This window comes from Crocodylus siamensis, chromosome 1 (assembly GCF_052110815.1).
Source record: "Crocodylus siamensis isolate JL-2025a chromosome 1, ASM5211081v1, whole genome shotgun sequence".
NCBI lineage: Eukaryota > Metazoa > Chordata > Crocodylia > Crocodylidae > Crocodylus > Crocodylus siamensis.
Genome location: NC_143395.1, coordinates 385,820,152 through 385,842,839, shown reverse-complemented (window position 1 = coordinate 385,842,839; position 22,688 = coordinate 385,820,152). Strand labels below are relative to the sequence as shown.

Genomic DNA, 22,688 nt, shown 5'->3' with positions numbered 1-22,688 from the left:
TGGTATCAGCAGTGGGGATGGCCCTGTCGGGGGGGGGGGTGTACCCCCCTCATACCCACCTACCCGTTGCCTATGATCAGTTGTATATCAGACTGGCACCGATAAAAGGAAAAGTAACATTATTGGCTATCGGTTTTTTTTGGCGGTGTAGTGGATAATGGGACTGATAAATACAATGTGGCTTTTGGCCATGGCCCCCATATGCCACGTGCATGCGTGCATCTGCATGCAGAAATGCAGCTGGACAGCATGGAGAGCAGCACCCTGCAGGTAAGTCTGTGGAAGGGAAGGGGCAGGGGTGACGTGTAGGAGGTGCATATGGCTGCATGTAGCCCCCTGCGCATAGCAATGCACCCCCTGCAAAAAGACACCACCAACAGTATTGGCGGCGCCTGTGGGTGGTCGCTGCTTGCCACCCCGCCACCTGCATTGCTGGCAGCATCTGAAGGAGCTCCATGATTGCCCCTGGCCGCCACTGCCACTGCCAGTGGCACTTGTGGGTGGTCGCCAACCCATGGTTGGCACTCACCTGCTCCCCCCACCGCCGCCTCCACCAACGGTGCTGGTGGCATCTGCAGGAGCTCCCCCACTCCCCACCACTGGACTTCTGCTGCCCCTGGTGCAGCTGTGCCCCCCCCAGCTGCCGGGGGCACGTGCCGTTCATGGAAAGGGGCAAGGGCAAGGGAAAGGGCATGTGGGAGTGCAACTGAGGCTCCCATGTTGAGGGAGGGAGTGGGGCAGGGAAAGGGGAAGGGGCAGGGGCTGGGGCTGGGAATGGTGCCCAGCCAGAGCAGTGAATAGGACCCAGACCTGTGGCAGGGAGAAGGGCAGACCCACAGGCAGCTCGTCCAGGTGATGCAGGGGAGTGGGGTGGGGGAGCAGCTCCCCACCACTGCGTGTACCTCCAAGGGGAGGCATAGAGGGCATGTACATCCCCAGATTTGTGCTCAGGACCCATGTGGGCTGCTTGCTGTGGGCTCAAGGCTTTCCACTCTGCTGCCTCTCTCTCAGGAGCCCCATGCCAGCTGCATGTCCCCTGCCTGCCTGGCAGCAGTGGGGCTGGTGAGGTATGCCTCCTGCTGCCAGGCAGGCAGGGAGCATGCAGTTGGCATGGGGCTCCTGAGGAAAAGGCAGCAGAGCAAAGAGCCCCAAGCCTGCAGTGGGCAGCCCACATGCTAATTAGTACAAGCTAATTCTATTCCATCTCGGAGGAAAGGCAGCAAGAGGGCACAGCAGCCCCCCTGGCTCTCCAGGGACCTAGCGGACCTCCTGAGGCTAAAAAGAAAAGCCTACAAAGGATGGAGGATGGGATTCACCTCCAAGGAGGATTATTCTGCACTGGTCCGGTCCTGCAGGGAGCAAACCAGGAAAGCCAAGGCTGCAACTGAACTCCAACTAGCTTCAAGCATCAAAGACAATAAAAAGTCCTTTTTCAGACATGTGGGGAGCCAGAGGAAAAGCAAGGGCAACACTGGACCCCTGCTGAACCAGATGGGGCAACTGACAACTGACGCCCAGGAAAAAGCCAACATATTAAATGGGTACTTTGTATTGGTCTTTCATCAGTCTCATGGGATGCCCATGCCTGCTACGGGACAGGGTGGTCTGGGTGAGGGAGATCCCCTGCCCTCCGTTAATGCTGACCTCGTGAAGGAACATCTTGAGAAGCTGGATACCTTCAAGTCAGCCAGCCCTGACAATCTGCACCCCAGGGTACTCAAGGAGCTGGCGAGTGTCATAGCCCAGCCCCTGGCATGGATCTTTGAAAACTCCTGGTGCTCTGGTGTAGTGCCCGAAGACTGGAAGAAGGCCGATGTGGTGCCTATCTTCAAGAAAGGGAGGAAAGTGGATCCGGCTAACTATAGGCCCATCACCCTGACTTCTATCCTGGGGAAAATCATTGAAAAGTTTATTAAAGAGGCCATCGTTAATGGACTGGCCAATGCCAACATTCTAAGGGATAGCCAGCACGGGTTTGTTGCGGGTAGGTCTTGTTTGACCAATCTCATTTCCTTCTACGACCAGGTGACCTATCACCTGGACAAGGGAGAAGAGATTGATGTCATATATCTTGACTTCAAAAAAGCCTTCGATCCGGTATCCCATGATCACCTCTTGGCGAAACTGGCCAGTTGTGGCCTTGGGTCCACAATGATCCGCTGGCTGGGAAATTGGCTCCATGGTCGGACCCAGAGGGCAGTAATTGATGGAAGTCATTCATCATGGTGTCCTGTGACCAGGGGTCCCCCAAGGCTCTGTCCTGGGACCCATATTTTTCAACATCTTCATTAATGATGTGGACATTGGAGTCAGAAGCAGACTGGCCAAGTTCACCGATGACACCAAACTTTGGGGCAAAGCATCCACACCTGAAGACAGGTGGGTGATCCAGGCTGACCTGGACAGGCTCAGCAAATGGGTGGACGAGAACCTGATGGTGTTTAACATCGAAAAATACAAGGTTCTCCACTGTGGGAAGAAAAACCTGCAGCATCCTTATAGGCTCGGCGGTGCTATGCTGGCTAGCACAAGGAAGAAAGAGACTTGGGGGTCATCATTGACCACAAGATGAACATGAGCCTGCAATGCAATGCTGCAGCTAGTAAAGTGACCGAAATGCTGGCTTGCATCCGTAGATGCTTCTCAAGCAAATCCCGGGACGTTATTCACTCCTTGTACTCGGCCTTGGTGAGGCCGCAGCTGGAGTACTGCGTCCAGTTTTGGGCACCACAATTCAAAAAGGATGTGGAGAAGCTTGAGAGAGTCCAGAGAAGAGCCACGTGCATGATCAGAGGTCAGAAAAACAGACCTTATGATGACAGGCTAAGAGCCATGGGGCTCTTTAGCCTGGAAAAGTACAGGCTTAGGGGTGACCTGATGGCCACCTATAAGTTTATCAGGGGTGACCACCAGGATCTGGGGGAATGTTTGTTCACCAGAGCGCCCCAAGGGATGACGAGGTCAAACAGTCATAAACTCCTGCAAGACCGTTTCAGGCTGTACGTAAGGAAGAATTTCTTTACTGTCTGAGCCCCCAAGGTCTGGAACAGCTTGTCATCAGCAGTGGTTCAAGCACTTACACTGAACACCTTCAAGAACAAATTGGATGCGTATCTTGCTGGGATCTTATGACCCCGGCTGACTTCCTGCCCTTTGGGCGGGGGGCTGAACTTGATGATCTTTTGAGGTCCCTTCCAGCCCTAAAGTCTATGAAATCTATGAAATCCACCCTTGCCCTGCTCAGCTTTGGTCTGCTCAGCTCCAATTAAAAGCATCCCTGTGCTTAAAAATGGTGGCGGCAGCACTTGAACTAAAGCTCATTTGATGAGCTCTAGTTCAAGTGCTGCTGCTACCACCATTTTTAAGCACTGGGATGCTGATCCCCTGGACAAGCCACCCACAGCTCTGTACCACTCCCTGCCCCTGTCCCGGGTCCCATTCACCACCCTGGCTGGGCAGCCTCACTCTCACCTTCACCATGGGGGCCTCAATCTGCCTCCACCCCCACCCGTGGCTTTTCCCTCCCGCATGCCCCATCCCCTCCACAGATTTACCTGCAAGGCACTGCTCTCTACTCTGCCTGGCTGCATTCCTGTAAATTGGTTATTGGATCAGTATTGGCCAATATGTCTGGTTAATAATCAGCTATCAGTATTGGACAAGAAAATCTTTATCGGTCCACCCCTAGTTAAAGTATGTGAGGAGTTAATGAGTGCTGAAGAATAGGAATTAGCCTAGCATAAAATATGAGCAGGATATCAAAGTAGGCAGCTATCGATCCTTTGGGATCCTGGTGTATGCATGAGAGGTCACCAGGACCTTGAACACATACACCTAGGCAGGAGCAGAGGCTGCCCAGACCTTCTGTCCTCCTTTAGACCACTAAGACAGGAGCCAACAGCAACAGTCAAGGCTTTAATTTTATGACTATCTGGGAATCAAACCCAGGTCTTCCACATAGGGAACAAGAAGTCTACCACTTAACCACAACGGCAGATTAAGAGAGTAATGTTGTATTTAAATATAATACTTGGCCTGAGGGGCTCTGTTAAAAGGCAGAATCCAGCAGAACTTTGTGAAAGGAGCATAGATGAGACAGTACAGCCTACAGAAAGCATGCTGAGAAAGCAAATCAAACACAATCCTTCATTCCTTGCACCGGCTCTCATACTGGAAAGACAGCCCTCAGGCTTGAAGGGCCTAGCCCCAGTAATGATGGAATATTCTCAGCTGTCTTTGATATCAGTGGCTGCTGAGTGTGCTCATGGCTGGATCCTTAAAAGTAGTTATGCCTATGTCCTTTTTGGGGATTTGGCCCTAGCAATGCTGAATATTTCAGTGCTGTATACTTGGAGAGAGAAAGGCCCCTGAGTTAGGCACACAGACTGAGTAGGGAAGTTAGTAGTGAAATGCAGAGGAAAGCGATAGGTCTTGAGTGCTTAATCTGGTGCACTTCGCTAGAAATAAGCATTTATGTTATCAGATAGGTACTTAAGATGAGTTTTCCAGTCTGTCAAACCCCAGAAGAGTATCTTCCCCCCGCCCCAAGAACATGTGACAGCCTAGTGGACAGTGTATTCAATGGGATTGTTGGAGGTTGAAGGTCATATCCTTCCTCGGCCCAGTTTGGAGTTATATACCAGGGGAGTGCCCACCTGAAGTCCCAAGCTCCTGGGAAGTTTTGGATGGGCTTTCTTGAGTTTTTCTTTCGGAGTTGTTCCATTTCATGTAACAGCAGCATGCTTGATAGGGTGCTTAGCCAAGACATTGTTTTAGGTCCCTGCTCCAAGAGGCCCCACTTCAGAGCAGGAATTTGAACATAAGGTAAAAACTGACATCAGATTTCTCCCAGGACAAAAAGCCTCTTATCCTGGGATTCTACAGTTAGATAACCGCATTGTTCCATGTTAAGCACCTGTGAAGTATCCAAATTAATTAGCCCCAGGACAATCATGACTAATCCCTGCACCTGCTTTAATGCAAGTCAAATTATCCCTGGATTAAACCCTTCTGCTTTTAACCTAAGTTTCCTACATCCTATGTGAGTGCCCCACATATCAGGGCACAGGCATAACTGCCCACTATGGTCTTCACTTTGCTTCTATTAAATCATGTCTAAAGGACGAGGTAGGCAGTCATCTGCCTAGATTCAGAATCCTTCATGGTGGCATCCAGGGCTTCAGCTAGAGCTCAGGCTCTAAGCAGCTAATTAGCCAAGGGACAGGATCAGTGCCTGAAGCTTTTTGGCAGAAATGTCGGTGCCTGGGGACTTACGCATCTATGTATTCAGGAGGCTGAGCAAAAGTTGGAAAACTGTCAGTGATGGCTAAGGGTAGATCAGAATGCAAGAACCTCAGAGAATCTGGGCCTTTGTTCCTTTCAGAGCTGTTTTACACGAGGTAAACGCAATGTGAGCCCCCAACAGCATGCTTGGGAGATTTGAAGTGGGGAAAGAAAACCTTTCTTCATGGATTCCTCTCAGTGGGCATAAGGGGGTTCCCACAGCAGCAGATATTCTGGCCTTGCCACTCCTCACATACTGCTTCTGCCAGTATGCAACTGGTTTATTCAAACTCAACACCATTTGCTGTCATGGAGTTTGGTATCTACTGCAGCATCCCCCAAAGCTTTCTCATCAGGGGACTTTCCATGTATGAAGAGTTGGGAGTGGAATGTAGCACCTCAGCCTAAAATTATGTACATTGATGCTCTCATTTTAACTATGGATGTCTGCTATTCCCCCTGCCTCTGGAGTAATAGCTTTCCACTCTCTGGGTTTTGATATGGCCAATGATATATCAGTGACTCGACTGTGACATGATCGGTGCCTGATAATGAGAACTGCTATTTTGTGGAGCATCCTCAACATGATTACATAATTTAAGAGGAAATGCAGTACCATATCTGAATTAATAAGAAAGGTAGAAGTAGACATTGAGAGTATCTAAGTAAGGTTTTAGTTTAAGTCAAACAGCCATTTAACTGCAAAGTTACCTTAATTGCATAAAACCGATTTAAAAAAGAGAATTTTCATTCCATCTTGAAAAAATCCATTTTGCCTACATCTTGAGTTGCATGACCTATGAAATCATGCACTGATGGAGGCTCCCTGGCGGTGACAAGACTCCTCCTCAGTGGGGGAGAACAAGGGTCAAATCTTGACAGTGTCAGTTTCCCTTTGATGGCTGAACCAGCCACTTACCTCCCACAGTCAGGCTGCAGCAAGGCTCATCTTCCTTTCTAGTGAGTGTTTCCAGGGAACATTTAGCTCTCTAGACAGAGTTTTTAATCTCCTTCAGGCTACAGGATTAGGACTTGGCCACCTCCTCACTTAAGAGCTCCAACAGCAGACCAATGCTCTCTCTCTTCAGCTTTCTTCCCACCCTGAGAAAAGTGAGCAACTTCCTCTCAGGTCTAGAGCTCTAATACTACCTGGGCCACTACAAGCTCCCTTAACTGGGGGAAAAACAGGTACAGATTAATGCTGGGACTTTAAACTCCCCTAAACAGTTCACTGGGACAGCAATCTTCTCCTTGTACTTAATACAGATTTCACACAGGTGATTATAACCTTTACATAATATTTGACATACTCAAAGGCTCTTCCCTGTTCACACTGCATGACCTGACCAAGTAAACTTGTATTCTTCTCTCAAGTTTTTTTTTAGCTAAAAGAGGAGTTCTTCTTAAGGGAGAAGGTCATCCACAAGCATGTTTAATCTCTCTTTCCAGTTTAGTACACCTGTTGATAATGTTAATGTTCTATTGACGCCTTAGTTCTCCTCTTCCTACCTCTTGCAATTCTGTACATCTTTGTATTCCTATTTCTTTAATGTTACATATATATAATATATTATTTAAACTCTGCTAGATTCATATGAATATTTTGACTATTTCTAACATTTCTAACATTTCTAAGATGAGTCTAGTACACTTACTTGTATCTGAGCAGCTCACATGTTAAAAAATAGTAACAAATATTTTCTCACTTTTAACTTGAGTTGATCATTGGGAATGATGATGTTGTGTGAGAGAAAGGGAGAGAGAAAGGAGAAGGATTTCATAGAGTTCATAGATGTTAGGGCTGGAGGGAAACTTACTAATAGAAAGACATGTGGAAGGAAGGAATTTGCATTTCTTCCTGACTGTACAGGCGTTTGTAGTCATTCTGGACTCCTAATGCAGAGTTCCATAGACTTTGGCCAAATGCTGTCTGCTGCACCCAGGAGGTCCTCCTATTGAGCAATAGCTTCATAGTTTCAGTGGAATGAAGTTGTCATCCAAGGTTTTAGTCACAAGACTAGAACAGATCTTTCAGATAGCAAAAGCCAATTTGTGCAAGTTACCAAGGCAGAGACTTTAAATTAGACTCAGATTGGTGGGGGGACAATGCAGAGAAGAGCCCAGGAGTTTGGGGCTTACTGCAACCTGTGCTACCTTAGGGCACTTTTACACATGCTTTGGGGGAGTGCTTCAATTAGATTGGCTCTTGGAGTGCCACAGCATCTAATTAAAGTGCCACAGGATCTTGTGGCATCCCAGTATTTTAAAATGGCAATGGGGGCCATTGAACCACAGCTTATTTGACGAGCTGTATTTCAAACTCCCCACTGCCATTCTGAAGCACAGGGACAGGGGCGATGCACAGGGGGTGCATGGAAGGCCACGTGTATCCCCTGAGTGTGGCAGTGCATTCCCTACAAAGAGGTGCTGTCGTGTCGGTGGTGGCTGTGGGTGGTCACAGCTCACTACCCCACCGCCAACACCACCAGTGGCATCTGTGGCTGGTCCGTGATCCCTGCTGGCTGCTGCCAAAGGCATCTGCAGGTGGTCACCAATTAATCAGATCTGCTCCAATGCGCATCAGAGCAGCCTTGCAGCCTGTCTACAGGAACCTTTACAGACTAGTTGTTGCGTATTGTGTCACTTGGAGCTTTTTCAAGGTGCCTGTTTACACTTCTATATACAAGGCACAGTAGTTAAGTCTTGTGGACATCAGTACATGGATTCCCAGGGTCAGATTCAAGGTTGACAGGATAGGGCAATATATGGCTGGCAAAGTGTGGAAATTGGTTCCCAAAGGAGTATGAGAAGCTGCTGGGATGAGTCTCTCTAGATCTCATAGTGGGTTGAAAGACTCTGACTTCTTTCACATGCCCTTGTATGTAGCTGGTAGTGACTATGTCAGGCAGAAGTATGGAGGGGAGATTCTGGATATTGCCACAATCTCATCCATGAATGTTCCTTCTTATTGCTGCCAGAGATCATACGAAAGACCCTCTCCCTTAGATAATGTTCATTTTCTGTCCACTTCTGCTTTTGGCCTTAACATTGAAGGCATCAAACTTAATAATTTCACCTCACTCTTTTCTGTAATCTCTTCTACAGTTCTGTATAGATAGATTCTGTAGGTTAGTGCTGGGCTGTGTTTGCTTTTGAAAACAATTTAAGACTGTTGTTGACTGTTGTATTGCTCCAAGCATACAGACATTTGCAATAACCACCAGCAGCCAGGAGTAGTTACAAGAAAAAATGTGTTTGCATAAATTGACAAACCACAGTTTCAGCAATGGATAACACTCTGGGCACACAGCACAGCTAAAATATTCCAAAACTAAGTGGCATGTGAATCAAAATTGATCAGAAAAAGAACGACCGTGGATGTGCTGGATAAAGGGCACAGGAAGAATAATCTGGAAAAATGCTGGGGTTGAATATGGCCTGTTAAGTTCTAATTTTTATTTGAATCCATTTACTGCCTACAGCTTTCATTATCATTTACAGCTGGTTGAAATCCAGATTTCCAATTTTGTGGGAAATTCCAGCATTTTGAGGTTTCCTTTAGGCCCAAATGAGAACAAGAAGTCAAAGGTTCCTGAGAAATGTCCTTTCCAAAATCTGTTCTGGGAACATTGCAATGACATTTGATCTACAATTTGTTTAAGCTTTATCACATTGGCTTTAATATATTTCCTTTGGCCTTATATAAATACTTGTGACCTTACATATCATTTTGATTTATATCTAATATAAAGTCATAATTAAGTATTCCAGTTTTCTTGAAACAGAATGATGTATCTAAAATTTTTAAAAAATGAATAGGTTCTACAAAATGTTTCAGTTAAATCAAAGCAACATTTTTCCAGTTTGGAAATGTTTTGAACAGATAGAATTATTAAATTTCCGTAGCGATCTGTTCAACACTATGAACAGCATTCACTGATGAAAATACATTCCTCTGGCCACTGGACTGAAGATTCAGTCCTCCTGAAAAGACCAAAGTAAATCTCTTTCCTTCCAGTACAAAAGTGAACTCCTCAGCTGAGAACACTTGATTAAGAAGGTGGTTTGTAATTCAGAACAAATCAAACTAGAGACAATTGATTTTTTTTCTCACTTGCTTTTTTCCTCATTATTCACATGCTTTCTTCCCACTGGAATTCAATTTTTTAGCCAGGGCCCCGAAGGAATTCATTTTGCTGGGAGATCTTTGTTTCTATTTCATTAATTCCTTTAATACTAAGCATTTTAGACAAAGCACTAAATCATACTGATGTAAGAAACTTGTTTAGCAGCCAGGACAAATCACACAGTGAGAAGCTGAATGTAGCAGAAAGCATGACTTGAACTATTAAACAGGGTGAATATGCTGTGAACACTGAAACAGATTTTTCATAGTTACTAGTGTGCTATTAATCTATTACTTATTGTCCATTAAATGCATTGACTGGAATCTGTTCTCTGATGGCCATCCCAGTTAGACCATTTATCTGAGGTGAACGCAGGTGTTCTAAAAATATTCCTTTTCATCTGTTAGTTAAGAATTTACTGCCTATGGTGCAGGATGCAATGGACTACTAACACAATACTCAGTGGGCTCATCTACACAAGATGCTTACTGAAGAGTTGCCTAACTAGTTCCCTAGTAAAATATCACTGTTCTATGTGCAGAACTATTAGGCTGGAGTAAACTAATTAACTCTACCGTAGGTTAGTATGCTAGATACAAGTTCCATACTACAGCAAGAGTTATTTATTCTGCTGCAATGCATGTGTAGACGCTGACTGGGGTGGGCTGGGGCATGAGAGTGCTACAGGGTGCAGCTGCCTGCTGGCTAGCCCCATTCTGTAGCACCCTTGATTCCTAGCCAGATCCTTGGCAGCACATTGAGCCAAGGGGGAGCAGTCCCAGGCTGGCAGGCTGACCCCCAGGATCCCCTGCCAACTGAAGCTGCTTTGACCTTGCCCAAGATGCTGCACTTCCGGGTACACACGTAAACATGGCACTCAGGAAACAATAATCTGTGGGGGAATTAAGTACTGGATTTTACTGCTTCAACTTAATTGCATGTGTAGACATGCCCACTGTCTCCCACATTTATCTTAATCTTTAAGCTTGCTCTACCCCATGACATCTCCTAGGGGCTCATAGGTCTCATACACTGAAAGAGTCCAGTTGGGCTTGAAAGTGGGCAAACTTGACTTTGTTAAGCTTGGGAAGCCTCTCTTTTTTACTGGGAGTTCCTTTATCAATGGTGGTCATTACACTGCAAGCATATTTACTCCACAGATGCAACACACAAGGGACAAACAGGAGGACGTGGACATGGTCCCAACCTTCTCCTTTGGGTTAACAGTTGGAAGATGCAGATGGCTGCCAGGCACTTTGGAGGAGGATTACTCCGCACTGGTCCGGTCCTGCAGGGACCAAACCAGGAAAGCCAAGGCTGCAACTGAACTCCAACTAGCTTCAGGCATCAAGGACAACAAAAAGTCCTTTTTCAGGTATGTGGGGAGCCAGAGGAAAAGCAAGGGCAATGTTGGACCCCTGCTAAACCAGATGGGGCAACTGACAACTGACGCCCAGGAAAAAGCCAACCTATTAAATAGGTACTTTGCGTCAGTCTTTCATCAGTCACACAGGATGCCCATGCCTGCTATGGGACAGGGAAATCTGGGTGAGGGGGATCCCCTACCCTCCGTCAATGCTGACCTCATGAAGGAACACCTTGAGAAGCTGGATACCTTCAAGTCAGCTGGCCCTGACAACCTGCATCCCAGGGTACTCAAGGAGCTGGCGAGCGTCATAGCCTAGCCCCGGCACGGATCTTTGAAAACTCCTGGCGCTCTGGTGTAGTGCCTGAAGACTGGAAGAAGGCCAATGTGGTGCCGATCTTCAAGAAAGGGAGGAGAGTGGATCCGGCTAACTACAGGCCCATTAGCCTGACTTCTATCCTGGGGAAGATCTTAGAAAAGTTTATTAAGGAGGCTATCCTTGATGGACTGGCCCAGGCTAACATTCTAAGGGACAGCCAGCACGGGTTTGTTGTGGGTAGGTCTTGTTTGACCAATCTCATTTCCTTCTATGACCAGGTGACCTATCACCTGGACAAGGGAGAAGAGATTGATGTCATATATCTTGACTTCAAAAAAGCTTTTGATCTGGTATCCCATGATCACCTCTTGGCCAAACTGCCCAGTTGTGGCCTTGGCTCCACCACGATCCGCTGGCTGGGAAATTGGCTTCGTGGTCGGACCCAGAGGGATGTAATTGATGGCAGTCACTCATCATGGGGCCCTGTGACCAGTGGGATCCCTCAAGGCTCTGTCCTGGGACCCATACTGTTTAACATCTTCATTAACGATATGGACATTGGAGTCAGGAGCGGACTGGCCAAGTTCGCCGATGACACCAAACTTTGGGGCAAAGCATCCACGCCAGAAGATAGGCGGGTGATCCAGGCTGACCTGGACAAGCTCAGCAAATGGGCAGACGAGAACCTGATGGTGTTTAACACCGAAAAATGCAAGGTTCTCCACCTTGGGAGGAAAAACCTGCAGCACCCTTATAGGCTCGGCAGTGCTACATTGGTTAGCACTACAGAAGAAAAACACTTGGGGGTCATCACTGACCACAAGATGAACATGAGCCTGCAATGCGATGCTGTGGCTAGTAAAGCAACCAAAATGCTGGCGTGCATCCATAGATGCTTCTTGAGCAAATCCCGGGACGTCATTCTCCCCTTGTACTCGGCCTTGGTGAGGCCACAGCTGGAGTACTGCGTCCAGTTTTGGGCTCCACAATTCAAAAAGGATGTGGAGAAGCTTGAGAGAGTCCAGAGGAGAGCCACACGCATGATCAGAGGTCAGGAAAACAGATCTTACGATGATAGGCTGAGAGCCATGGAACTCCTTAGCCTGGAAAAGCGCAGGCTCAGGGGTGATCTGATGGCCACCTATAAGTTTATCAGGGGTGACGACCAGGATCTGGGGGAACGTCTGTTCACCAGAGCACCCCAAGGGATGACGAGGTCGAACGGTCACAAACTCCTGCAAGACCGTTTCAGGCTGGGCATAAGGAAGAATTCCTTTACTGTCCGAGCCCCCAAGGTCTGGAACAGTCTGCCAGCGGATGTGGTTCAAGCACCTACATTGAACACCTTCAAGAGTAAATTGGATGCTTATCTTGCTGGGATCTTATGACCCCAGCTGACTTCCTGCCCTTTGGGGAGGGGGCTGGACTCGATGATCTCCCGAGGTCCCTTCCAGCCCTAATGTCTATGAAATCTATGAAAACCATAAGAATTTAGACGGAGGAGTAGGCGACAGTCTACTTTCAACTGAAATTGCCTGTTTTCCGGACTCCCTTTTCTTCTGCTGGGCTTGAATACATTGCTTTGAAACTTAAAGAGGAAAAAACGCAAATTTTTAAAATTCTACATTTTATTCTGATAGGAGTAAATCTAGCCGTAAATTCCTACTACATGCCATCTACTGCTCAAACCACTCACTAGAGGAGGGCACTGCTTCCATGTTCTTGCTATAGTGTATTTTTCTGCCAAGCAAAATGTTTTTACAGGTTTTTGTGCTTTAACAGTTGTTATCCCTGCATTATCTAGTCCTGTGATTATTTCCTGTGGGAAGAATTTAATATTTTTCATTCCAATAGCACTTTTGGTAAGTTACTATTTTCTGCTAATATTTCTGTATGTTGGGAAAGAACCAAATGATATGTTCGAAGTTCCATTCTCCACTGCAGTTTCCCCAGCACTGCTTATACTGCAATTGTTTCACAGCCCATAATCTAGAGGGAGTAGAACAGAATCCCTGTAAATTTCTTATACAGACTTTCCATCCAGTTACAAGGCAATAGCATTGCTTCCTGCAAAGTTAATTTCATTCTTCCTCTCCCATTTGGAAAACAAATGCTTTTCCCCCTCAGTTACCTTTCATATTACTCAAACTATGTGGACTTTTATGAATTCTACCTGTTGCTCTTTTTCCACTGAGAAACCAGAAATAAAACTGCCTTTAAAAGGTTACTGCTATTTCCCATTCCAGGAGCCCATATTGGGAACTATGGAAACAAAGAGAGGTTACAGAGACTCATAAACTCTTATTGCTGTATTATAAACTCTGATGCTGAAATTCACTTTAATAGAGTTTTGGGCTAGCTTTATTTAGGCCTTCTGGGGGAAAATGGGAATCTTAGTAACTACATTAACTGATTTCACTTTCTACATTTTGTAAAGTTGCAGTTCAAGTCTAAAGCACTGGCTTAGTTAACAGTAAAGGGAGTCTTGCCGCTGACTTCAACAGATTTTCATCTCAGGTATGTAGTTTGCCATTTTTTTAAGTATCATGTTTCAGAAGAAAAGTTCCTTCCTGTCAGTCTAAAGTAAGACTGTAGGGAGTTTGGATTAACTCAGCCTTCTCGCTTTTCAGGAGGTGATCAGGGTGAAAACAGATATCACCTTTGTTCTGTCATACAAAAGCTAAGCAAACAGCTGTCCCTGCCCCTTATTGCACCACAAACACTCAAAAATTTTGGCTATGACAAAGGTGGTGTTAAACTTGTTCCACTATTTAGAGGCTGATGTCTGTTTTTCGACAGGGGAGCCCAGGCAGCCTGGAGCTGCCCACTCCCTCCAGCTGCCCCAGGCAGGTGCTCCCAGGGCTTGAGGACTCCAATCTTGCACACCCTGGGAATTCCCATACAGCATTGGGCCCCTCAAGCCCCAGGGAAATGTGTCATCCATTGTCCTACCAGAAAAATAGATGGCACAACTGGTGATATGCAATTCACCTAATGAAATGGATCAGGAGTGCTGGGACACATCCCTGATCCATTTAGCAATGTCTATTTTTAGCCTTAGTTTGCAATTTGCTGCCCAAATTACATGGGGGGTGCTTTCTAGCTAAAACAATTGAAATGTTGTCTTTTTGAAACAAGGGCTTTTAAAGGCCCATAAAACATTTGCCGTTCTAACTGGAAGAGGGAACATCCAGAAGCAAGTTTTTATGGTGTCTACTTGGCCGACTTGCATAAAGTTTATTCCAGCTTCTAGCTACTCCCTGAAGTTTTGTAAGAGGGAAAGGAAACTAGTCTGTTAACTGGAGAGACAAGACTGACATTTCACAATTCAATTCTGCTAGCTATGAAGTAGATGTTAATATCTACTTCCTCCCTCTACTCCCTCCTACCCTTTCACTGAAGTACATTTAAGATTAGTGGTAGCCCTTTGCATCCTCACCACAAGCAGTTGTGTCACTTGGAAAGCAAAGTCCACCACATGGGTAGGCTTCCCAGTGGCTCTTACGGTACCTTGGCTGAAGACATTGAAAGGGCTCTGCTCAACTTGTCTCGCATTGAGAAATCTCTAGGCCTTTCTTGGAGACAAGCCACTTCCAGGACATCTGTAAAGCTGCATCCATTTATAGGAGGAAAATGCAGTAATTTTTACCTATCCTCAGCCAGCACCATCAGCTGAAGGGAAGACATGTCAAAGGTTGCAAATGGGAGTTTTGTGGCACTGAGGAAAAGACACCCTCTTGAAAGCACTTCCTAGGGCACATTCCCTACCTCTTGCTGTGGCAGTTGATGAGAGAGGTATCTGCCTACAGTTCCCACAACCTTTTTTCTACTCAGTACATATTGAAGAGCTAACTCTCAAGCAGAATGCAGCAAAGAGGTATAATGCAGCACAGTAAGGGGGAAACACTACAGTACTTTAGCATGCTTCCATGGTAGCAGCCTAGAGGAAATCACAATTACGATGCTGGTGCTAAAGGAGATCAAGAATCCCAGGAAATGTTATCCACCAAGTTTTCCCTCAGTCACCTGTCTCCCCCTGACATTTTCAACTCTACAGTTTCTGCTATCTCAAAGAAGAACATTCTTCCTGTCCAAATCAGCAGGATGCTGCCATCTTTTGATCACCCAGGAAATGTTGGCTGCCTTCCCTCTTCTCCACCCCTCTCCCCCTCCAAGGACTTAGGTTCAAATGGTCTCAGGTGTACCCTGTTAATAGTAGAAGGGAGGATCTGCAAGCTGCCTCAGTCCTATATTTACACTGGCCTCTATCGACTTTCTTACCATTGTAGCTTAGAGCAAGGGGGCTAAACATACAGCCTAGAGGCTGAATATGGCCTGGGGAGCTAGTCTATGTGGCAGGCCACAGGAAGTTGTAGAGCTGTGTCCTGCCACAGAATCTGGGGCCCTTATGCCAGTGGGCATAGTGTTCAGCAGCAGGAGGGTGAGGGCTGATATAGCCCCAGCCCCCCTTCAGCTGCTCTGCCTATTGACCTGATGTGACCCTATCGCCTCAGCCACTACCTCCCACTGTGTGCCCCATGGTGAAGTAGGAACTGAGGCTGCAGCTGCAGCACAGAGCACATGGTGGCAGCAGTTCTGGCTCTGGCAGGGGTCATGTGCTGGGGGCTACAGCTACTGCCATGTGCCCTGGGTTGGAGCCAGAGCTAATGTGGCCTCCACCACTACCACCTGCTCCAGGTCAGAGCTAAAGCTGCCACTGCTGCTTCTTTGTGCCTCAGGCTCAATCCGGCCAGCAAGGAGCCTCATGATCTAGATTCAACCTGGGGCACAAGGTAGACACCCTTGGTTTAGGGCATTTTCAGGACTGGCATGCAAGCTAGGGGTTGCTCTAGCACAGTGGCCTCATCATCTCACTCAAGCTCTCCCCACTAGGGAATGTAACAGGGGTCATGTTGGCTTTATGCCAGGTAGCTGCTGGCTCTGGAGCCCTTTTCCACCACGGGTTATGAGAACAAAAACACAACTGAATCAAGACACACAGAAGGACTAAATCAAATGTTGGATCTATGTGTGAAGAAAGCTGAGATCTGGACTCTATGGCTCAGGTGCACCTCTAATATTGCAGACCTGGCAATGTAACACAAACAGGCTGAACTGATGCCTTTTACAAACATACAACACAGCATAACTTTTGATTCAAATTTTTAATAAATTGTGCCAGTAGAAGCTTTCAAGGGCAATGATATATCAATAAATAACAGTTAAATTGAGTTCCTGAGAAAGAACCTACCACACGAAAGAATGTCGGATAGATGTAAATAACAAAAATGGCATTGCTATATAAAAAAGCAGTAATACTGAATCTTACATGAACGGTCACAACGCAAGCACTGCATACCTCAGACCACTCCTTTCATACCAATGTAAACAAATACACAATCATTTTTGTTTAGGTTAGGCTGATGAATTTATAGGTGATGTTGCTTAGATAGCTAAACAATGGATAGGATATGATATGCTAAAAATATTAAGGAATAATACGTGGAATAATATATGGAAAATTATGAAGATCCAGATTTAAAAAAAAGTAAAGCAAAAAACACATTGAAGGAGAGTGTTTTCCTCAAGTGTTGTTATGTCAACCACTTTAAATAGGACTGTTACACTAATCTGAATTAAGGATTTTTTGTGTTTATCTATTTAGTTATATATAATATATATGCAAATATGTATGGCTTAATTCTTTTTAGTATTCCAATATCACTTTGAATAATCCTCACTTATACATATAAGAAAAATGCATATTTTAACAAAGTTAAGAACTGACATTTTAAAGTATGCCTATAATTTGATAGAAATGAAGGACTACTGTGTTCCATCACAGCAAAATTTTAATTGAAAGAGACAATAGAATAGAATAACTTTTCAACAATGCCAACACTTTCAAACACTGGTTTTTAAAGTTAGGCTTCTCAATATTCATTTGAACACTGTAATTAGAAGGGGCCTGATTTTCTGAAATGCTAAGCAATCCCATATCCTGAAAAAATTAATGGGAGTTGCAGATATTTAACACCTTTCGTAAAGTCAGTCTACTTTCATTTGAAAGCCTCAAGGTAGGTTTAGAATCCTAACTGTAGGCACTATGGTTTGAAAATTTTGACTCAAGTATCTTAATACGAACGCTGTGTTACTGATAGTATTAAATGGCAAGGTTTTAAATACTGAACATTGTGCAGTGGGTGCTGTGTGAATGAGCTAAATCAAGACTGTTGCAGTAAATTAACACTGAAATAATGGTCTTGCTATGTATCCTTCTGGGAGAGAGGGTGCAGATGATACCTGTTTACTAAAAATGATCTATTTTATCAGACCACAACAACTGTTAATGAGTTATAACTTTGCAATCTGTTTTACAAAAATAATATTGTCTACAATCATAAGGGGAAATCATCCACACAACACATTATCAACACACTGTTTAAAATGGTCTAATTTTAGACCCTCAGTAAAAATGGATCCACAGGACCTGCCCGTGGATGGCAAGAAAAGGCCATTTCATATAGAAAAAAACACTGCTCATGCAACATTCTTCACACACCAGACAATGAAACCACACCCAAATTGTCACTTGCTCACACTTTCTTTTAAACTCCAATAAGCAGAAGGAAATAAAGCAGCTTTAAGGTTACGTCACAATTTTGAAATGTGGAAAATACATACATGGAAACAAAAATCATGGTGTGAATAAAATGGCAACAGTAAATTTAGAAAATTAGAGAGCAGAGTTTTTTTCTTTTTTACATTATTGCACAGAGACCTTTTATCACATGTTCTTCAGTTTTATGCGTTTTCCTAAATGTGAAATAAGTGCTATGGATAAAATAAAAATGTAGAAAAGAAGAACAGCAGCATGATTTGTCAAAGTTAATCCCTATAATTTAGTAGGAAAAAAACCCTTGCTATAAACAAAATATAAGTGCTCTTTATTCATTTAAAAATAATGTGGAAAGTTGTGGAAGTCCGTAAATGCTGATCAGAGTAGGGGGATGCTGACCTCAAACAAAAAATAGGCCTAGAAATGACAGATCGCTGGCCTTGCAGATAGCGGTGAAGACCAGGCTTTCAAGTGTCATTTATCAGCATAGCTATTTACAATAAAACTGACCTGAACAAAACAGTGCCCATTTAGGACCTGGTCCTGCAGGCTCTCAACTCCCCAGATGCACCATGGCCTCAACTGGAGCTGTGCCTGAGTAAGAGCTGCAAGGTTGGGTCCTAAGGGGTCAGCTAAAGGCCCTCTGGGACTTGCAAATAAGATCATTTGGAGTACTCTGTACAATAATTTACACATATACAGGTTGGCAGGCTCCAGTCTGATCCACCACATCTTTGTTTTCTACATCACACTTCTCAGACTGGCTAACTTCGATTCCAGAAGGCTTGGGGTATCTAAATGGATATCCATTGTCATCAAAGAACCTTCGGAAAGTAAACTCATAAAATGCATGTTCTGTGTGTTTGCTGTTTGAAGAGGCAAGTGGGTCCCATGTCCTGGTACTGTCACCACTAGTGTCGTTCCAAGGACTTTCTTCTTCAACAGGGTCAAAATTTGAGGTGTCCATTGGATGGCTGATCTTTGGAACATAGGGAGCTGGCTGCCTGCGGATATCAGTGGAGAAATCTATAGAATTAAAGAAAGGGTGGGCCTTAATATCATCTGCTCCATTTCTTCCAAGTCTGTCCTCAGCAGCACAGCACAGTTTTGCGATAAGATCACTTGCTTCGGGGCTCAGTTTGATCTGTGAGGGAATGTGTAGGGTGCTCTCCCAGTTTATTACCTGGAGAAGAGAAAGATGGTCAGCACTTCTACACCTGTGAACAAATGCTCAGAGTTTGTTAAGACTGACAGCTCAGAACTGTAAGCAGCAGGTTAGTTTGCAGCCTGCCTTTGTACTTCTGAAATGCAGAAGTCCAGTGAGCAGGTGACAAACATGCCACTCACTGTGAGCAAGACAGGAAAACTGGGAAGAATGGATCCCATTTGCTACATATATGTATTAAAGTCCAGCTCAAAGTCAAAAATAAAATAGATTTTAGCTCAGAAAAACATGTGCTGAAAGACTGCAGAGAGCATCCTAGGGAGAAGACAACAGGGTTTAAGCTGAACTTGCATTAAAAAGTTAGCTCTGCCCCTCTTCCCAGTGTGAAATGATCCCTGGTTCAACTAAAGCAGAAGGCAGGGTAGATTTGTGCCTTATAGGCTAACCAAAGTGCAAACCGACTGTGCCTTCTACTCGACTTCAGACTAACATGGCTACCTGTCTCGTTAAAGTAAGTCCAGAATACACCATTCTGTAATTTCAGATATTAGGGGTTTTGCACAGCTTGCATCAGAGCTATCACAGAATGAGGTCTGGGATCTCTTTACTGAATCTGGAAACCACCAGATACCAGGCAGGTGAAAAAAAAAACACATGAAGTTGACATCAGAAATTAGTCCTCATTTGAATGTTCCTACAGTCTAACCTGAGGAGGTATTCAGAAGACATTGCCAGGTTAAACGCAATCTTATTTGTAGCTCATCTTTCTGGAGGAGACGCACAACACACACACACACCCTTCACTACAACCACTGCTCAGGTCTGAAATAACAGAATTGCAAACTGAGGTTTTCACTGACATGTATGAATTTCAACAGCAAAAGCCACAGTGAACAACCTAGGAGGCGGCAGCACTTCTCTTTAGGAGACCTATTTGAATATAAGTGTTCTCAATGCATATTTTTAGGTTGCCAAATGAAGGTCCAGCCAAAGATCACCTCAGTCATGAAGCTGTGGTAAAGACAATTAAGGATTTGAAGGATCTGTGCCACCAGCAAAGACCTCCCCACAAAATATGTCATTTTAAAGCAGGAAAAACTTAACCTTTTTTGGGAAGGGATTGTCAAAATTTGGCAAAGGTCCCCGAGAAGCCAGAAGAATGGGGAAGGGAGGGGGGCCAGGGAGAGGAGAGGAGAATGAAGACAGGGAGGGTATAGAGGAAACATGTAGACTCTGTCACAGGCGTTGGGCAGGTCATTTCTTCCCTAGAAAGTCAGGCCTTTAATCTTCTTACCTCGAGCTGGTAAAATGAAAGATAATACTTCACTCCAGAGTGTCCATTGATATTTTGCTTTCACCTACCTTTAGTTGGGTTTCTGTGGGGGTGGGAGCCAGAAAGGGAGGCTGCCCCACTAACATCTCAAAGAGAATTACACCAACGCTCCACCAATCACAAAGTTGAGTGTATCCTGAAAGGCAACCAAAAGACAGTGTCCCTGATCAATGAAAGCACACCTGTTGTTTCTTTTTGCAATTTAAAGAACACTAGATGATACTGCATGCTTTCTTCTTCTCTAATACCTGTCCATGCTTGGAAATATGATTTGTAACCTAAGTATAAAAAAAGTGTCTTCTGCTGATTAACCCAAATTGAAAACAAATAAATTCTAATCCAGGCATCAAAGCATCATTTTAAGTTTTTTTTTGTAAAATCCTATAGTCGCAATGGGGGAACAGTGGGACATATAATTGGATGAAGCAAGGATCTTTCCATACAGCACACACTGGCCAATAAAAAGGCTTCATGACTGATGTACTCCCAAGGTTATCGAGAGGTAAGATACCACCCTTTGAAAATGCATCTCAGGGACACAACAGCTCAGGGAATACGGGAAGGACACGGAACATTTTATTATGTTCCATGCAAAGGGAAATACTTTAAATCAGCCAGTTCCCGCGACTAGACAGTAAGTACTTATGTGAGATTTTCAAGGATAGTTAGAGGATTTAGCAGTTGACTTAAACAAGAGTTTATGTAGCTAGATATTTTAGGGCCTGGCTTATAGTTTATTGACACTAATGGAAAGGCACACATGGATTCCAAAGGACTTAGAACCAGGCCTTTAAAACCACCTTTAGAATCACCCCATGGCTTTAAAAACCTCAACCCATAACTATGAAGTTTAGTGCTCAACATATCTTCTTGCAAAGGGATGAACACAATGGGTATGTCAACACGAGACATTGACTGTGCAGTAATGCATCACAGCATGGACAGTGCTAATGTGGTACTGCACAGGAGCATCACCTAAAAGACACTTGCTGGCACTACTGCGCAATAACTCTGATTACTGTGCATTTATTTAGTGCTTGCTAATACAAGTACTAAATAAACGTCCAGTAATGACTGTGCAGTAACGTCTTATGCAAATGCATCCAACGTGGACTAAGCTCCCCAAGGTCTTCAGAGTAAGGCAAGAGAAGGGTTTTCTTCTTTGGTCGTCTCAAAATCCTGCCAGGAATCTGGAGGAGACATAATTAGTGCATTGTATCTTCCCCATCTAAGCCGCTGGCTTTGTTGTCAGCCTTGGACATTTTCAGTAGGCCTTGGCTAAGCTACAAAAGAATGGCTAAAGCAGAACGCTTTTTTTAGTTTGAGTGACCTCTACAAGACATGACAACTAGTTTGGTCAGAAATGTAAAGGAAGCAATCAACATGTCCAGCTAAACTAATAATGAGGTCTAATTAAACAGAGCGCTAGACCTGAAAGACGACTTTTTAAAGAGAGCCCTTATGTTAAATAATCCAAATATGCTATATCACAACTTTATGTAAAGATGTCAGTAGTAGTGACTGATGTACCAAAATAGCATCTAATACATTTAGCTATAACAAATATGTTTTTGTTAAGTTTCTTAGGTAAGTTATAAAAATAATGCAGCTTTGTCAGTGAAGACCATAAACTAAAGTGAAGAAACAGCAGTGTTGAACAGCATTCCATAATGGCCAAGGGATGGAGATAAGGAATCCTCTGTCCAGAAGTATACCTTTCAAAGAACATAAAGCCCAACTAATTGACACCTTCCAAGTTCACAGGAGATCTGGTTCAGCCCAGCTTCAAAAGTTTCAGTGAAACAAAGAAAGCTAAATAAAAATCTATCAGAAAACATGCATCAAAATCAGCCATCTACAAATATAGGGTATAGGTTGGAGGGAAATGTGGAGAACACAGCAAATTCAAGAATACCTACTGCCAGTCTGCATGCCACCCTTTCTCTCCATCTTAAGTCTCGCCAGATGCTAAACAGAAGAATTTATGTTGTGCTGTCACAGGTAGCCAGACTTTGGGATAAGCGTTTGTTTGTGTTTTGCAATGTAAGCAAGAAAAGGCTGGGCTATAGACATGCTGCTTCCCTCTTATCAGCAGCCAACCTGTCAGTTCACCTGTAATCCAGATAAAAGAACTGGGGCTCCTGGGTGGGTGGTTGCTGTGTGAAAGGAGTTTGTTTGCATTTTTCTTTCACTTCTTGAGCTAAAGCACAAATGAGGCCTTGCGGATGGGACTCAAGTTTTGCCCAACTGGGAAAAGTCAGTAATCTGGCATGGGTAGTACTAATAGCCTGTCTGATAAAGAGGGAATAGAGGACCAACTCAAACAAGAGGTGATCCAATATGGGAGACTGTATGGGAACAGGGTACATTTGACACCCCAGGCCCTTGGAGGACTCTGTGAAGAATCAGCTAGTTGGATTAGAAAGAATTAAAAAAGTGGGAAAACAGGAAGAAGGCAGCTCTCCTTCAAGGACTG

General features: G+C 44.6%; 2 protein-coding genes across 3 annotated transcripts in view; one reads left to right on the top strand and one right to left on the bottom strand.

Moving 5' to 3' along the window:
• LOC149875183 (uncharacterized) overlaps positions 1–13,626 on the top strand; it is a 52,483-nt gene extending 38,857 nt beyond the window's left edge. Inside the window, exons 2-3 of the mRNA XM_090029171.1 lie at positions 10,571–10,785; positions 13,533–13,626. Of these exons, the coding sequence (XP_089885297.1) occupies positions 10,571–10,785; positions 13,533–13,566 (249 nt within the window). The 3' untranslated portion in view covers positions 13,567–13,626. The remainder of the gene's footprint in view (positions 1–10,570; positions 10,786–13,532) is intronic.
• Positions 13,627–16,251: 2,625 nt separating this feature from the next.
• Positions 16,252–22,688, bottom strand: part of LATS2 (large tumor suppressor kinase 2) — an 83,329-nt gene continuing 76,892 nt past the window's right edge. For both annotated transcript variants that reach the window (XM_090029100.1, XM_090029090.1), the window contains exons 7-8: positions 20,242–20,348; positions 16,252–18,897 (exon numbers count right to left, since the gene is read on the bottom strand). In XM_090029100.1, the coding sequence (XP_089885226.1) occupies positions 18,403–18,897; positions 20,242–20,348 (602 nt within the window). In that variant the 3' untranslated portion in view covers positions 16,252–18,402. The remainder of the gene's footprint in view (positions 18,898–20,241; positions 20,349–22,688) is intronic.